The following is a 15,967-nucleotide window of genomic DNA, read 5'->3' on the forward strand; positions in this document are numbered from 1 at the left end:
TAGCACTGTTTAATCATGAATATGACCCGGAGACAGTAGAGTGCACAAAAAGCCAAGATTTGAGGCTCAATTGTAAGAACTCTGCTTTATCACTGGACTCTTGACAAATTTAAGATCCTTGATTAGTCCTCTGTCCATTTCATCAGTGCCTTATCTTGTCCACAAACTTTTCTGGAACAGGCAAAAGCTTCCTGAATTTCTACTGTGACAATAACAAGATAAAACCCAAACCCTTTCAAGACTTCACAATACTCAAGTACCAAATTAAAACAAATCATACTTAGATTTTGTAGATAATACAGAGCAAGAGGCACTTCTTCCTGAAGAGATTCATGTAACGCAGCTAGAGCTTTTACAAAGAATGTACTCATTCTCAGAAATATCAATATGCAAAGCATTAAAGAACACGTTTTTAAGGAACGCAGGAAAATACTTTAAGGTCCGATTCCCTTTCAAATATACAATGGATGCACTAAACTCAGATCTTGGAAGTATTTATAAATACACATGAAAGAAAAAACAACTTGTCAATTTGTACTACAAACAAAGGAGGATGTTTTAAGGTATTCTCCTGTACAAACAGGGGATGGATTTAATGGTATGTCTAATAATTCATATTTGTAAAAATGACAAGACAGAATAATCGAATGCTATAACAGCTGTTATGGTTCAGGAAAGCTGTTTCTTGTTTTTAAACAACCAAAATCAAATTTCCAGCTCTTAAATAAATAGAGAGATAATGAGGCCAATCTACTCTAGGGCCAAAATTACTACTCTTACTCTCATTTCTAAATGAAAGAGTTTGGAGTCTTAACGTTCCTGCTTTATAGCATGCACATGATGCAAAATCTCAAAAGCCAAAAGCCGATCTCTGCTGATAAATTACATTTTTAACACTGTAACTACGAGAAGCTAAATAGAGTCTAGCTAAATCTAAACAACTTACCCTTCCGAGGATATCAAGAGGTAGCTTTGAATTCATCAGTACTGGTTTTACTTTGTCTCCTGAAAGTAAACCATTTACTGGCAAAAGGCTTTCAAAAATACCATCAAACTTTGCTTTTTCTTCCACCTAGTTGGTAAGAAATAATCTGAATAAGTAAAAAAGTGTGTCTGCGTGAGTAATGAAAATGAGATCTTGCAAGAAAGTCAGACTGGTCAGTAACATGGATTCATCCTAAATTTCAAAGCTTTCTTGCAAGTGCCACTGCACTGTATTTAACTGCAAACCCATAGAGAAAGCTTTGAAGCTCTCTCAGCTTTGATAGCTGAGAGATTTTACCATGCAGCAGACAAGGCACTCTTCTGTTTTAAAGCTACTTCAGTAAAGGTAAAGCTACCCCATGACAACTCTATAGAACTAAAACTTATTCTTCGCACTTCAAAGTACACGTAACTACAATTTTTCATTAAATTTCTACCTTTTGGAAATGTTTGCAGTTGAAAATTACCTAAATATAAACACCCCCACATATGCATCAAAAGTTATTTTTCCCAAATGATATATATTGCTTGTATCATTGAATACTAATTAGAACACAGGAACTCGGGCTTTAAATGAATAGTTCCGACTGGATGTGGTGAAATTATTTGCTGTTCCCAGTGGAGTTCCTTTATACAAACAAATTTGAGAACTGTAGAATTCTGGAAGAAATCCAGGCAGAAGATTTAAATTCATTGTCTCAAAAACATCACACCAGTGGTTGTCAAAGGGTTTTTTTAATACTTATTGCATATCTAAAACTACACCTTGGTGCTCTCTATTGTGCACAGGTTTGCATAGAAAGGGAGGACTTCTGAAATGGGAAATACATTCTCACTGGGAAACTTACACGTAAGAAAAATATTTACTTCTAAAAAATGGATGGAATGCGGTCTCTTTTACACTTACCCTAACAGCCCAGTGAGTCTCTGTTGAGGGTGGTGTGATCAGCAAAGGACTGCTAGTATCATGCTAAAAATCAGAAATTTTTTTATTTCTACATATATACAGATAGAAAGAAAGAAAGAAAGAGGGGGAGAGAGAGAGAGAGAGATAGATACACTTCTGTCTCTAATACTTACTAATTGCATTAAATTCGAGAAGGTTATAGACACAAAGCTTAACTACATTGAGGAAAAAAGGCTGCACATGTTCCTATGTATGTATGAGCATGTAAATAAAAGTCACATTCATTTTATGGCACTACAGTACTTGGGTAAGGACATTCAGTAGATGCATTCGGTATCCGAACACAGTACCAACACAACCCAAGGAGGTTCTGCAGCAGCTAATGCAGGGCAAAGCTGCAGCAGTGCCTTTTACTACACATTCCTATTGACCCAGCCCCAAAAACAATCTTTTTTCTTTCCTTTTTTTTTCCATAAATTCAGAGTTTAGCCACATCAACTTCCCGACCGAGCTGACCAGACTTAAACTCACAATGGTTTTGCAGTCCCAGAAAGGGCCGGTTTCTTGTCACTCAGCATGACAAGACTGCGACAGCCCTGGCTGCTGTGTTCTAAGAAACTGTGAGACAGCAGCCTGAAGCCCCAAAACCATGACATTTGTCAAACAGAAGATTATTCCAATGTTCTAACTGAAGCCTAAGTTCTCATTTAACACATACCTGCATTTAAATGGGTATTACTTACAAATTTAGGAGGTGGCACAGTCAAATTCAGACTGCTCAGGTTTACATCGTGGCCATTCTGTGCACATGCTACAAGGCGCAATGCAACATAGAAACCCTACAAACAATTGTGTTGTCTATTAAAAACCAGTTTAAATCACAAAAAAAAAAGACACTTATGATCTTTACTAACACTGTACATGTGCAACTCGGTAAAAAGAAACCCCAGATATACAACCCCATAATGACAACTACCCCTTTGCTTTTAAGGATGAGTCAGGAAAAATTTTACAGTAACAGGAAACAAAGAGGAGAAAACTGGAAGTCGGTTTTTATGAAGAACGCTCTCCTAATTAAAATTCAACCATTTTTCTTAAAAATTAGCAATGTTTTGAAAGAGTTTATTTGTATCTGCAAGTAACTTGCTATTTGATATTCTAAACCATTTTTTGTAAAAATGGTAATTTTTTCACGCACTAAAGCCTTCTAAAATCAAATCATATTTTCATTTGTGACTCAATGACTGTGTATCTACACAGTACACACACCAAGTATTTACAAAACAAAAGAGATACAGGAAATTAGAACCAAACTTCTCCTGCAGCCTCACTGAGTAATACACTTGGATATGAGCAGTGCTGGGGAAAAAACTCATCTTGTAAACAAAAAAATCGACCCTGAAAAAGATAAAGATAACTACTAGTGGCACCAGGGCTTGATTGAAACAAGGCTAATCTGGGAAAGGTAATATAGGAAGTCCACACGAACGTTTCATTTACCTGTTTATCTAAGTATCCTTTACCCTCTGGGTCAGCCAAATCCCATATCTGTGGAGATACAAAAAAAAAAAAAAAAAAAGCTGCTGTGAATTTCAAAGAAAACTTAGCTCAACAGTTCCTACTGTAGGTCTTCTTAAAGTGTTCATTAAGCTTTCAAGTAATGACATACAATGTTACTGAATTGTCGAGTTAACAACAAAAAATGTTACACAAAAGACAAATTTTCTTTTTACTTTCTTCTTTTCACTTAAAAGAAGTGTGCAGACAATTACTGCATTATCCAATTCCTGCAACTTACTTTTCCAAGGATGATATCAGAGAGACCAGATTTTTTAAGAAACAGAGCAGCTTCACTTGCCCCAACTCTCCCTGTGTATGTTGGATCTACCTGAAGGAGAAAAATTAACATTTAATTGAAACATGACTGTTGTGAAAACAGATTTAAGAAATCAAGTGTCTCTCGCCTCTAGCTCAAAAGGAGTTACACAAACTCTGTCACCACTCACAATTCACACAGTTCTAGCACTGCAGTGGGGAAAAGAGAGAGAAGGAAATCTCGGGGAAGAAGAAGCTGCACTTTATTTTTACTTTTTTTTTAAGAACATACCTGTTTGTAATATGTTTCATATATTGGATTTCCAGTAGAAAACTGAAACACAAGTAAGAAAACAGAACAAACAACAATCAGAACTGACAGGAAAAGAAATGTGTAAAAGCACAGGAAAAGCACTTTGTGTATAACTTCTACTGAAAACCTAAAATAGTGTGTTAATTTCCTGTGTTTCAAACCGGACACTTGAAATTTAAGTGTGGATAACAGTGATCCACCAAGACCACAGGCTATTGTCATCTCTTAGTACTTCTCATTCATCAGGATTCCTACCTCTCCTCACACTTCTACTGAATGACAATACCTAGGGACAAGGTTTCAAAGAACACCTTTGAATTATTTGCCAAAGTATTTCAGATCTCAGTATGAGAAGTACCGATAACAAAGGCCCAGCTTTCAACACAATGCTGACCTGCCCCATATACATCCTTACAGAATATTTTCAGCAGACAAATACACACACGCGCGCGCACACACACACACACACAGAGAACCTGTGCCTGCTTTAACACATTTTCAGGATCTTATACTGAAACAGAGCAAACAAAAGACAAAACAAACCCCCAAATAACCAAACATACATACATATATACATATATGTATATACACATATATATACATGTATACACACACACACACACACACACACACACACAGAATGAATGGCGAATTACAACTCTCGCAATTCCATGACAACACCTTTGGAGGACTTAAACTTGATGTAATCACTGCATTACATGAAAGCTGCAGACCCAAGGGAAGACCTGTCTTTTCAGTGCACCAAAAAAGCAGATCCCGGTCCTTCTTGCTGACATTTCGAGCAGACGGGAACTGGAATGCCAAAAGATACAGAAGCTCCAAAACCCATCTTCTCACTCGCCTCCTACAGTTGCCACATGAGTTCTAGCCCTGTGCAGGTAGGTTGTCCCTCCACGCTGTTCTCCTCAGCCTTAATGCCAACAGCAACACTGATCCAATCAAAATCACATCAGTCCTTAGACCACTCAGAAGCTTTAAAAAGAAAGCAGCAGAACAACTCCATACAGAGTTTAATGAGCAAGACACAGAGATGTCACAAAACTCGCTTGGGACAACCACTCTCCACCTCCAGGACAGCAGTCAGACACCCAAAAAGGAGTATTTCTTACTAAGTCCTATCACTAACTCCTATGTCCCCTCCCAAATGTCACCTTTTTTTCTTGTCACCCTCATGGATTTCCAGATGTTCTGCCTACTCTGAGAGGACGGAGGGCAGGAACACGATGAAAGAAAAGACCAATCAGGAACATGAAAACTTTATTTTACGCCAAGAGAACCTTCTTGCGAGTTTACAGTAAACATGCTAAATCTTCATTTAAGGAGCTATCCATAATAACTAAGTTCTCTGAACCGAGCGCAAGCAAACACTGAATCTCTGAAGATTACTGCTCTATTTGAATGGAAAAATCCTGCATTTTCAGAACAGTTTCCTAAGCATCTTGAATGTACTTCAGTTATATCCATCAACAAAATAAGCCGCCGCACTTTCCAACATCAGCACCCTCTGGAAGCTCTCGCTTTTCCTGATAGTGGACAGGATTTCAGAAGGATGCTGCAAGCATAACTTATAAACCTGACTATTCTTTGTGCTGGCATGTAAACAATCAGCACATATAAGTACTGTGTTCCTGTCCAAGCAGGAAACACATCATTCCGAGAAAAGGTGGAAGTAGGAAATAGCCTGTTCCACTCTGAATAAAACCCAGCATGTTTTCAGCCAACTATGCCCCTCTTGCTCATCAGAAAGCTCAGACAAGAGAGTCAACCACCAACTACAAGCTCCTCTAAATGATGTGGTGAGTAACCTAGAGCATGCAGAGACTGGATTCATACCAAGATACCATGAGCAAACTGCTCCAACAGCAGGACTAAATGATCACATCCCATCACCAGACACTCCTGTCACCCTCATTTGATATTGTCAGTCGTGATGCGGAGCTGACTTACCTGGCAGAGGTGGCGGGAAGCCAGGGTGATTGTGCTTCAATGCTGTGAAATTTCTTCTACTACTCACCCAAGCGCTGCTTGAAAGCACTTTGGCATCGATTCTCTATTTGCAGAATTTTACAAAAGATTCAGTCTCTCTGACCGATTTACCTAAATGGCTGCATCTCTGTGATGAAGCAGACCACGCAAAATGGGTTCAAGTGAAAGAAATAGCACAGCTGTCTATCTACCCACCACTATATGTGATGACATCACTATCATTCAAGTGGATTCTGTAATTTACTGACATCTGCTGATGAAGGACCAACCCAAGATCGTTAATGCCGACAGAGACAAAAATTTTGAAGAGCACAAAGTTGATGATGTCAAAGCATAACCTGTTAGAGAGGTTCAGTTTGACTAACAGTTTATCCACCCCATGGTTCCTGCGCCTGCTCTATACTCCCCAAAACATCACCTCTGACCAACACTTTAGACCGTCTCCCAGACAGACTGTTCAGAGCCCTAGTGCCTCATTGTTTAATCCAAGTTGATTTCCTGTTCAGAAGTTCAATTCTTGAGCCTGCACACTCACAGCAGATCCTTATGCTGTGTTTATGGTACGCAGTGCACACACATGGATACTGCTCCAAGTCCCTTAGTGAAGGTCTGGGAAACAGGCAGGAGTAAGTGCCTGCCACCAGAACAATTAATACAGTTCTCTTTCCTGAGGTCATCTCAGAGCCACAAAGAGCTCTGGATCACATGAAATCTTTTAAAGAAATTATTATTATTATTATGATAAATGATTAATGATAAAATATGATCAAATATTTTAATCTGCTTGAATTACCCATGCTGTTTGCAGCTCTTAATATGTTGGTATCAACAGTCTTACTTTGTATCTTTCTGAGTGGACGTGCCTCAACAGTACAGCACATATACCCTCTCCTATTCTGTCTAATTCGATTTCTGGCATTTACTCTAACACACATCTCCTCAGTAATCACAAAACTGAGGCTATTAAAAGAGGAAGTTTATTACTGTAAAGGAAATACTGTTTTCTGCCCCAATTATAGCTAGATTACTCTCGACAGTTCAATATAGGAAAACAAGTTTTAGAACTACAATGCTTCCACTGAATTAGTTGGAAAATACTATAAAAATACCTGATGTGTTTACAGAACGTGGTCCTTTATCCCCCCAAACATAACATATTCTATCAAAAAGAATACCACTGATGCCAATTTCTCAAAGATCAATGAGAATTTAAACAATATAGAAACTGGATTTCTAGAGTAAGTATGCACTAATTATTTGATTTTTACCAAAGTACTATAGAACTTTTCACATCCAGAGTTTGACTTGCACATATTGCACCACATTAACCGCTTGAAAATTTTTCATAACAGTTTGTGCATACATAGACGTTTCCAGATGTTTCTGAATACGTTCACTTAATCAAACCGATTGTTAATCAGGACAGCTACTAAACAGAAGCTAAACAGCAGTACACATTCTTAGTAAGATACACAGCAAGTTATGTCATCCAAGCATCACATAACTCCATTGAGAGATAAATTTTTAGAGTATTGCAACTCAAAGATCATTATTAAAAGGAAGTCAACATATTTAAATAATCCCAAATACTAACAGGAGTCATTTGGAATGCCTGACTGGCCTAGGCACAGCGTAGAAAATAGTTTTAATTTCAAGACACTGAAGGTAGTGGGGTGGTGTTGCTTTTCTTTTGCTTTAAAGCAAATAAGTAAACTGACTGTCATCACGGGGCTATGGAAAATCATAAACAGCGATCACATTGCTTAGGCTTGAATTATTTGGGTAAGAAATCAATCAAAAAACTTATAACACCAGAAATCAACCCAAGGATCCCAAGCATTCGACCAGAGCTGGAAACAGCCTCTCCCAAGAGTCAGGGATATGTGCCCTGTCCCCTGCCCCGCAGAAGCTCATCCTCCTGACAGGCGAACACCTTCCGCTCATCCCTCAGTCCCTTCCCGGTGTCCCCGCGCTACGGCCGCGCTCCTCACGTACCGCCTAAACACCCTACACAGTCACGACATCCTGTCACAACAGCTCAGCAGCTCCAGGCGGCATCAACCCTCCGGTACGAGCAGGAAAACGGGATGACGTGCGGAACACCGGCCCTTGCCTTCGAACCTCTGGCCTACGGTAATCCCGGCGGCTCGGGGTAGGGAAGCGTCAGGAGACCCTCAACCCCTCCCCAAGGACGCAGTCCCAGGGCCTCCATGAGGGGAGGCCGCCGGCGCAGCTTGTGGCCCCCCAACAGCACCCGCCCCGGCGCACGGCGGGGGCCGCTTGCCGCCCTTGCCTCAACCGGGACCCGTTCCCGCCGCACCCCGACCCTCATTCCCCGCGGGCCGAGCCCCTCTCGGCACAGAGCCTGTACTCAGCGCCAGTCCCGGCCCGGTTGCACGGGCGTACGGTGCAGCCCCGCTGTCGCTCCCCGCGCCCGCGCGGCCGCCGGCGCGGAGGGCCGCGCGTCCCCAAGCAGCCCGGTACCTGCTGGCTGAGGGGGATGAGCGCCGCCATCTTCCTCCCGCTGGGTCGGGCCGCGGCCGGGGCGGAGCGAGGGGCGGGAGGCGGTGGCACGGCCGGGCCGGGTGGGCCCGAGGAGGCGGTGGCGGCCGCTGACGAGGTGCCCGACCGATACCCGCCGGTGAGCGCCCGCGGTTTTATCGGGGCCCAGCAGGCGCTCGCCGACGGCAGTTCCCGCTGCCCGCAGCGGTCCACAGAGTCACTGAATCATTTAGAATGCATTTAGAATCCATTTGATGGGTAATAAATTAAATTATTTAGCATCATTTAGAACCCATTGAGTCCAACCTTTGACCTATCGCCACTTTGTCAGCCAGATCAGGAGTGCCAAGTCCCGTCACTCCTTAAAACAACTCCAGGGACGGGAACTTCACCACCACCTCCCTGGGCAGTCACATAATCCCAAAACGGAACGGACCACAGTGGGCCACCAACGGTCCAGCAGGGCCATCCCAGACCACATGGCACAGGATTGCGTCGACACAGTTCTGGAATATCTCCAGTGAGAGACTGCAGTATGTTCCAGTGCTCAGTCACTGCACAGAAAAGAAAAGAAGTTCTTCCTCATATTCGGGTGGAACTTTTTGGCCATCAGCTTCTGCCTGCTGCCCCTTGTCCCATTCTTGGGGCCCGCGGAGCAGAGCCCGGCCACGCTCTGACCCCTCCCTGAAGACACTGACAGACAGGGGGTGAGGTCCTCTCTCGGCGCCTCCTCTCAAGGCTGAACAGACCCAGCTCCCTCAGCCCTTCGCCGGCAGAGAGACGCTCCAGTCCTAGATCAACTTTGTATCTCTAAACCCTGTCAAAGCAGCCTTCATCCACTGGAGGTCCTTCATCCCCAATGAAGCTTCTTCTGGTCTAGGATCAAATTTTCGGCATCAAACGCATCAAAGTTAACAAGCCCCTGATTGCAGAGTATAAATCCTGAGCAGCAGCCTGACCGAGGCTGGACCACTGCGATCACATGAAAGTTAAATCCATTTAGGAAAAAAAGGTGCAGGGCAACCGTCGTATTTCAGAGCTTTAAAAGTTCTGCACCCTAGACCGTCACTGGAATTGTTTTGCAGTGCTTGGGGCTGAAAAGAAAAATTTGACTTCACTCATTCAACAGACTATAAAGTGGCACAGCTGACGTCGGGGCTTCCAGCCTCTTCCTTTCTCCTCAGCATACAAAATCCTCTCAGCCGGTGTCCAGAGGTAAATGCAGAGCCCTGGGCTCTGAAGTCTGCGTAAATTTTTTTTCTAAATTTGAAGCCTTTAGTTCTTAGGGGAGGAAGGAAGTGCAGAAAACCAGGAGGACTTGAGAAAAGATTGAGGGAAATTACTGAAAAAGTTACAAAATGGAGGTAAAAGACAGGCCAGACAGAAAAATCAGGCACATCATTCATTGTTTCCAATTCATTTCCCTCACGGCATTAGGGAAAAATAATTAATTAAAAAAATAAATTATTAAGACAGCATCCAGGCACTTTGTATGTCTATTTCAGAACTGTCAAAGGGAAAACCCAGTGCATAATTCAACAATATTAAAAAGAAATTAAATAATACACTAACACAGAATAAGGACAGCCCAGCCCGGCCTCAGGTTTGATGTAATTTCGATCAGAAATTCAGATTCAATCATCCCAGTCCGTGGGCTTCTTTTATCATTAATTTTCCTCAGTGGTAAGCAATCTAAATCATCTTGCGGGTTGCCAGATGCATTTCATTATCAATTTTTATTTCATAAGTCTTATCTGGCATTATAATCAAAATATATAATCGGAGTATATAGGTGCGCATAACTGTCAGACAAGGCTTTAGAGATAGCAAGGGAAAGTTTTTAAGAACCTTAAACTCAAGTCCTAGGAGCTGCCTTACAGAATAATAACACTAGAAAGTACTAAAAAATTATCCCAGAAAAACAAAAAACTAGGCAAAATAAAAATGATCCATGACATAAGTTCAAGAGCTATATAATTGTATTACAACTATACAATGATGTTAGATACCTAATGCCAAATTTCACTGTGACACACGAAGTACAAGTTTCACCAAGTCCCTGGCAATGACACGCAAATACAAAGGGCAGGTAATAGCCTACAATATCGTATTTCAGTCAGGGGTCTTAGCGCAAATCCTGCTGAACAACTGGATCAATTCCCAACTCGCTCCAATAATTAGCAAATCGCGGGTTCGTAAAAATTCCCATTTATGGACCCCGGTGCACGCTGGGGCTTGCAGTCGGGGCGTCCAGTGCCGGCGGCTGTAAACCTGCTTGCGATTGGCTGGCGGCTCCGTCGCTGCCGCGGAGCCAATGAGTGGGCGGGATACTGGGCCAGGACACGGCCGCGTGCCGCCCACTCTGGTCCGGCCCGGCCCGGCCCGGAGACGCCTCCGCCGCCTCCTCGGGCCGGGCGGACTCGATGCCGTGCTCTCCGACCTTGTCCCGCCCCGTCCCGGCCGCCTTGCCCCGTTCATCTCTGTCTCGTCCCCTCCCGGATGGCCGCGATCTCTCGGGCACCCGCGGGCCGAGGGCAGGTGAGGCACCAGCGCCCTATCTCGGTCTGTACCTAGGCAGCCTCGGCCGGGGCCGGTGTTCGCGTCCTGCGTGGGGAGGGATCTGTACAACCCCCTTCCTACAGCTCCCTGACGGAAGGGTGCAGCCGGGTAGTGACCAGCTCTGCTCCCAGGGAATCAAGGACAGGACGAGAGGACAGTCTTAGACTGTGACAGGCGAGGTTTAGGTTGGACATCAGAAAGAATTTCTTCACAGAAAGGGTGGCCAGACATCGGGAGGGATTGCCCGTGGAGTCGCCATCCCTGGAGATGTTTAAGGAAAGGATGGATATGGCACTCAGTGCTTTGGTCTGGTTAACAACGCGGGGGGATCAGTCACAAGTTGGACTCGATGATGTCAGGTCTTTCCTAAGATCAGCGACTCTGTGATTCTTGGCAGGGCCACAGCCACAGCGCCCGCGGTGACCTCACCGTGGTGGACATAGAGCTGGAGAACGCTGGAAGAACTCCGTCCCACCACGGCAGATTCCTGAAAGTATGCGATGGAAACGCTTCAGGGATCCAACGGTGCCAGATGCCAGGAAGCCCCGTGTGGGCAGGGAGCAGCCGTGTAGCGCAGAGCACTCCGGGCAGCGCCTCCCACACGCGGTTAAGCTCAGTCCTGAATAAAGTGGCGCAACTAGAAAGCAAAATTATGGGCCGAAAAAAGCACCTGGAATTGCAGACCACCGACTCGGGCCCGAAGCCTTTGGCTGAGGAGTGCACCTCATCTGCTTCTGAGCATGAAGGCGGTGCCAGGGGCAAGAAGTACCGAAAGAATTACGGTACCAACAGTGGGAATGGGACCCGCAGGGATGCCTGTTCTGAGGACGAGGAAAGCATTCAAAGCCCTAAAAGGAATGTTATGGTTAAACAACAGCTTAATCTGGATAGCGATGAAGAGGAAATGAGAGAATTGATGAAGAGCTCTTTGGGGTTTTCTAGTGGAAATGGGAATCAGGAAGTTCTGGAAAGTGATGCTCAGTGCGGTAGAAAGGTAAATACAAACTTTGCTGGATTATGTCTCTTTATTAATGCTTTTATATAATTGTTTTAATTGGTTTTATTTAGCTAACACCAGGAACTAAATTTTAAATTTGCATTTGTGTCTCGCTCATGATACAATTCAGATTCACATCTTAACATTACTCTATTTTACCCACAATGATTTGTTCTCCCTTTTGCAATCTACACATAACAGTGGAGTAACACATAAATCTCTTTGTCACATTCTTCAAAAAGAGCAAGACTCCAGTTCCATCAGGAAGGGCTCCTCCACGTTGCAAGGAGGTTTCACCAGCAGAGTTACCTCAAGCATCTTCTATTCACAACAAAGACTCAGAGAAAAGTGTGGTTGGTAGAGTTAATTCACCAGCACCTTTACCCGCCAGCAGAAACCTGTCAGGACATACCATGAGATCTCGATTGCTTTCGCCTTCCATAAAAGACAACACCGTAAAGATCGCTCTGCCTAAAGCAGGCTACACCAAGCAAATCCAAGAATCCCTTGAAAGTGACAGAAGCGACATAAAGTCGTTGGATGAATTATTTTCTAAAGGAGCTGATGCAGAAGATTTAACCAGCAGCAGCTTGAAACGTAAGTTTTCTAAAATACCATCTCAGTATGAATTGTACTGATAACCTCCTGATAAATTCTCTTAATAAACATATGCAAATAAGTCACTTTGAAAGGATTCACTGGTGAAATTTTACACAAACCAAGGCCTGATCAAAGTCATTATCTCAATCTGTTTCTTTTTTCTAGTGCAATCGGTTTGTATATTTCTTATAACTGTAATGGGTTCAGATTAATGATGCTGCCCTGGGTGACATTACGATGTCAAAACAATTAGAACATTCAGAGTAGTTTTCGTGTATCAGTGGCCCAATGTACCGATCTGTGGGTCGGAGTGAGAACAGCTGGAAATGAGGGGCAACAAAAACCTCCTGAACTTCAGGAATGTCAGCAGATCAAAGGAGGAAATTTTAGGAGTTCCCGCAAGCTAAAGAATCAGTGACTGATTGCTGTTACTTTTTAATACTAAACTAGTAGTTAGGTACTTGTAGTACTTCAGTTAGTACTGATTTTTTTCCCCCCACTTTTCTCCCTTAGGGAAAGCGTACTGTAATTTTCATACAAGTTCTCACGAGTAGGTGTCATTTGTTTGCAGACGTCAGACTGAATATCCTGAGCCTTGATGATTTGGCACCAGATCCATCCAGTAAGGCAGCAGAATTAAAGCAGAAAGTAAGCAGAAAATCCCCACTAGCACATATTCCTAGTCGGCCTTTGTTTAGTGGAGTGTGGAGGTTCTAAAATAAATACTTTTACAGGGAAAGGACATTTGGTTTACTCGAGAATCAAACAAATACATGAAAAAAGATGCATTGCTGGTGGAAGAGGACCAGCCCGCTCTTAAAATGACCAGTGCAGTGACTGTTGTGAGTGATTCTTCCGGAGAGGAAGTTGAAAAATGCATCTCTGAAGCTGAAATCTGTGAACATTTAAGTGGAGTTTCCTCAGATTTTCCTCCACGCAAACAGGATTATCTTAATCAGAATGAGAGAACTCTTAATTTTGAATATTCTGAAGACTTTGAAAGGTCTCTGTCTACAACAGACCGGGAATTTGTAGAGGGGCATTCTGAGAGCTGCTCGCGTTCTGGAGTATGCCCGTCTTCAGCGTCATCCTCGTGGGCTACCCAAGAGCAGCACAACCGGAGGCACCAAGTGACCGTCACAGAAACTGCGGTTCAGACAATAGAGCCTCCATTCACCTACTGCTGGGCGAAGGGTGAGTTCAGCAGTTACCGGCCTAGTCGGGCAAGTTTTACACTTTTATGTATGCCAGCGCAGTCAGCCTTGATAGACTTCTTCACTTGAGTGCCAGCTTACACTCACTGGTGCTAAATAAAAAAATTTTCCAAAGCCCAACACTTTGATCTGCTGTCTACAGAAAAGACTGGGATTGAATATCGTAGTAAGAAATCTTTTTTTGCTTAAAAATACTCCCCACAGGACCTAAGGCTGGATGAGCAAGCGTTAGCGACAGAGCTCACAATAGCACGAGTAGTACTTTCAAATGAAATTCAACATTCTGCTATCTTTACTATCGTAAATAATAGCATTGTCCTGTTACTGAAGCGATTGCTCATTCATAGAGTTCTTTTGCATTTAACTTCTCTCTTGGGAAAGCATTATGGCCCCATGACAGGATCAGATATGAGCTTTCACATCCTGAGGGGTAGCTCCCTGCCTACGTCTCTTTACTTAAAGGAAAAAGCACTAAGAGCCATCATTCCTTGCCACACTCAAGGAGGAAGTAGAAACTTTAGTGTGCTTGAAAACCAAAGCATCGAGTACGAAAGTCTTTATTATTTGTACTGTGCCTAGGGTTATAAAAGGTCCCTTCTGCAATGGTGTTGTGAGCCTGAGAGTAAAGAAACTGTGGAAGTTCTGTAACTATCTCAGCATTTTTTTGGCTGACAGAATTCTCCTGTTAGGCTGTGCAGTGGTCTTAGGGCAGCTGCTGTCCCAAGAAACTGCTGAAGAACCAAGCAGTAGCACTAAGCCTTTCCACTCTCCCCACCCAGTAATTCTGATGCTATCTCCTATGCACAGCAAATCCCTCTGCAGTGCTCACCCCATCTGTTGGAACCAGCTACATCGATCCAGTACCAATTGCCAGTCACGTGATCAGCATGGATGCAGTAGAAGGTACCAAAAACACATTTATTATTCTTTTTTACTCTATTTTCTGCACCTAAATCTGGCTTGGTTTGTTCAGCCCTTGCTGCTGGCTGTGCCTCACCGCAGTACGTCCCGTCCCTTTCTTGCAGCCCTGACCGCATACAGCCCCTCAGTTCTCGTTTTACATGCCCTGTGCAAGCAGCACGTGATGCTGACCCAGCAGTTTGTTGAGAATGTTCACCACCTTCACACATCCCTCGTGGAGTCATTAGAGCATGAGAAGTTCCACTACCATACCCTGGAAGAGGCTAAAGAGGTATTTATGACAAACCAGAGACTGAGTGTATATTCCTTTCCAAATGCTTGTGGTATTTGCTGCGAACCCAGTTTCTTTGCATATGATCAATGAATAAGTTTAAAGGGAAAAAAAAGACTGAAGTCCTGCTGGAGGCCATAGTTTTTAAAGATTAAGGTTCCTGTTGTAGCATTTAGCTGTACTCAAGTGAGCAGTACAGAAACATGCATACATCTTGACGTTGCTTTCTACTGCTTAGTAAATAATAATCTACATAATGAAGACAGTAGTTGATTAACTTTTTGTGGTTTTTTTTTTTTCCCAGTACATCAAGAATCACAAATCCCCACCTCTAACAATTGAGCAAGCGCTTGAAGAAATTCGGAGAGCCCAGGAGAAGTAACTGCTTGGGCAGTTATTCAACTTCAAGTGACATTTATATTTACAGCTCTAAGGCTGAAATAAGAAACTTTTCCAAGTTGTACAGGCAAAAGGTTATAAACTGTATTGGAAGGATTTGTACAAACTGCTATTGAGTAAAAATGAGTTAGTACAAGTTGCTAATTGTTATATATCATTTACTTTTCTATACCTGAAAGTTTTACTCACGTGCACAATACAGGGATACGCAGCGAGACTACGTCTGCAAAAGAGACATTGAGATAACACGTGTGTCTAATGGGACCGTGATAAGTCATCACGATGCACACGCTTATCCCGTGAATTGTCAGATCCGTGACCGCATCTATGATCGTGGTAGAAATGAAAGTCTGTACTACAGCCCCTGAGAAATATGACCACAGTAGATAATAACCATATCCTGCCATTATCCAAACGGTGTTTCTATATAATCAGCCTTGTCAGATTACAACAAGCCCACACACACGCTTGGGTGCGT

General features: G+C 43.2%; 2 protein-coding genes and 1 long non-coding RNA gene across 12 annotated transcripts in view; 2 read left to right on the forward strand and 1 right to left on the reverse strand.

Annotated features, from left to right (window-relative positions):
* Nucleotides 1-8,582, reverse strand: part of EPS15L1 (epidermal growth factor receptor pathway substrate 15 like 1) — a 46,482-nt gene extending 37,900 nt beyond the window's left edge. For all 10 annotated transcript variants that reach the window (XR_004500362.1, XM_015651756.2, XM_033520162.1 and 7 more), the window contains exons 1-7: nt 8,511-8,582; nt 3,999-4,040; nt 3,690-3,779; nt 3,392-3,439; nt 2,635-2,730; nt 1,892-1,954; nt 947-1,072 (exon numbers count right to left, since the gene is read on the reverse strand). Coding sequence is in view for 9 of the 10 variants with exons in the window: in XM_015651756.2 (XP_015507242.1) it covers nt 947-1,072; nt 1,892-1,954; nt 2,635-2,730; nt 3,392-3,439; nt 3,690-3,779; nt 3,999-4,040; nt 8,511-8,540 (495 nt within the window). In the remaining variant the exon portion in view is untranslated. The remainder of the gene's footprint in view (nt 1-946; nt 1,073-1,891; nt 1,955-2,634; nt 2,731-3,391; nt 3,440-3,689; nt 3,780-3,998; nt 4,041-8,510) is intronic.
* Nucleotides 7,689-9,600, forward strand: LOC117245568. The gene is made up of 2 exons (XR_004500363.1): nt 7,689-8,159; nt 8,860-9,600. It is a non-coding gene; the product is annotated as an uncharacterized LOC117245568 (long non-coding RNA).
* A 1,137-nt stretch (nt 9,601-10,737) lies between these two features.
* C28H19orf44 (chromosome 28 C19orf44 homolog) lies at nt 10,738-15,629 on the forward strand. The gene is made up of 8 exons (XM_015651763.3): nt 10,738-11,066; nt 11,485-12,081; nt 12,327-12,681; nt 13,256-13,332; nt 13,419-13,878; nt 14,706-14,801; nt 14,924-15,090; nt 15,395-15,629. Exons 1-8 carry the CDS (start codon nt 10,740-10,742, stop codon nt 15,470-15,472), a joined length of 2,157 nt encoding a protein of 718 aa, XP_015507249.2. The 5' UTR covers nt 10,738-10,739; the 3' UTR covers nt 15,473-15,629.
* Nucleotides 15,630-15,967: the final 338 nt, after the last annotated feature.

This window comes from Parus major, chromosome 28 (genome assembly GCF_001522545.3).
Source record: "Parus major isolate Abel chromosome 28, Parus_major1.1, whole genome shotgun sequence".
NCBI classification, from domain to species: Eukaryota; Metazoa; Chordata; class Aves; order Passeriformes; family Paridae; genus Parus; species Parus major.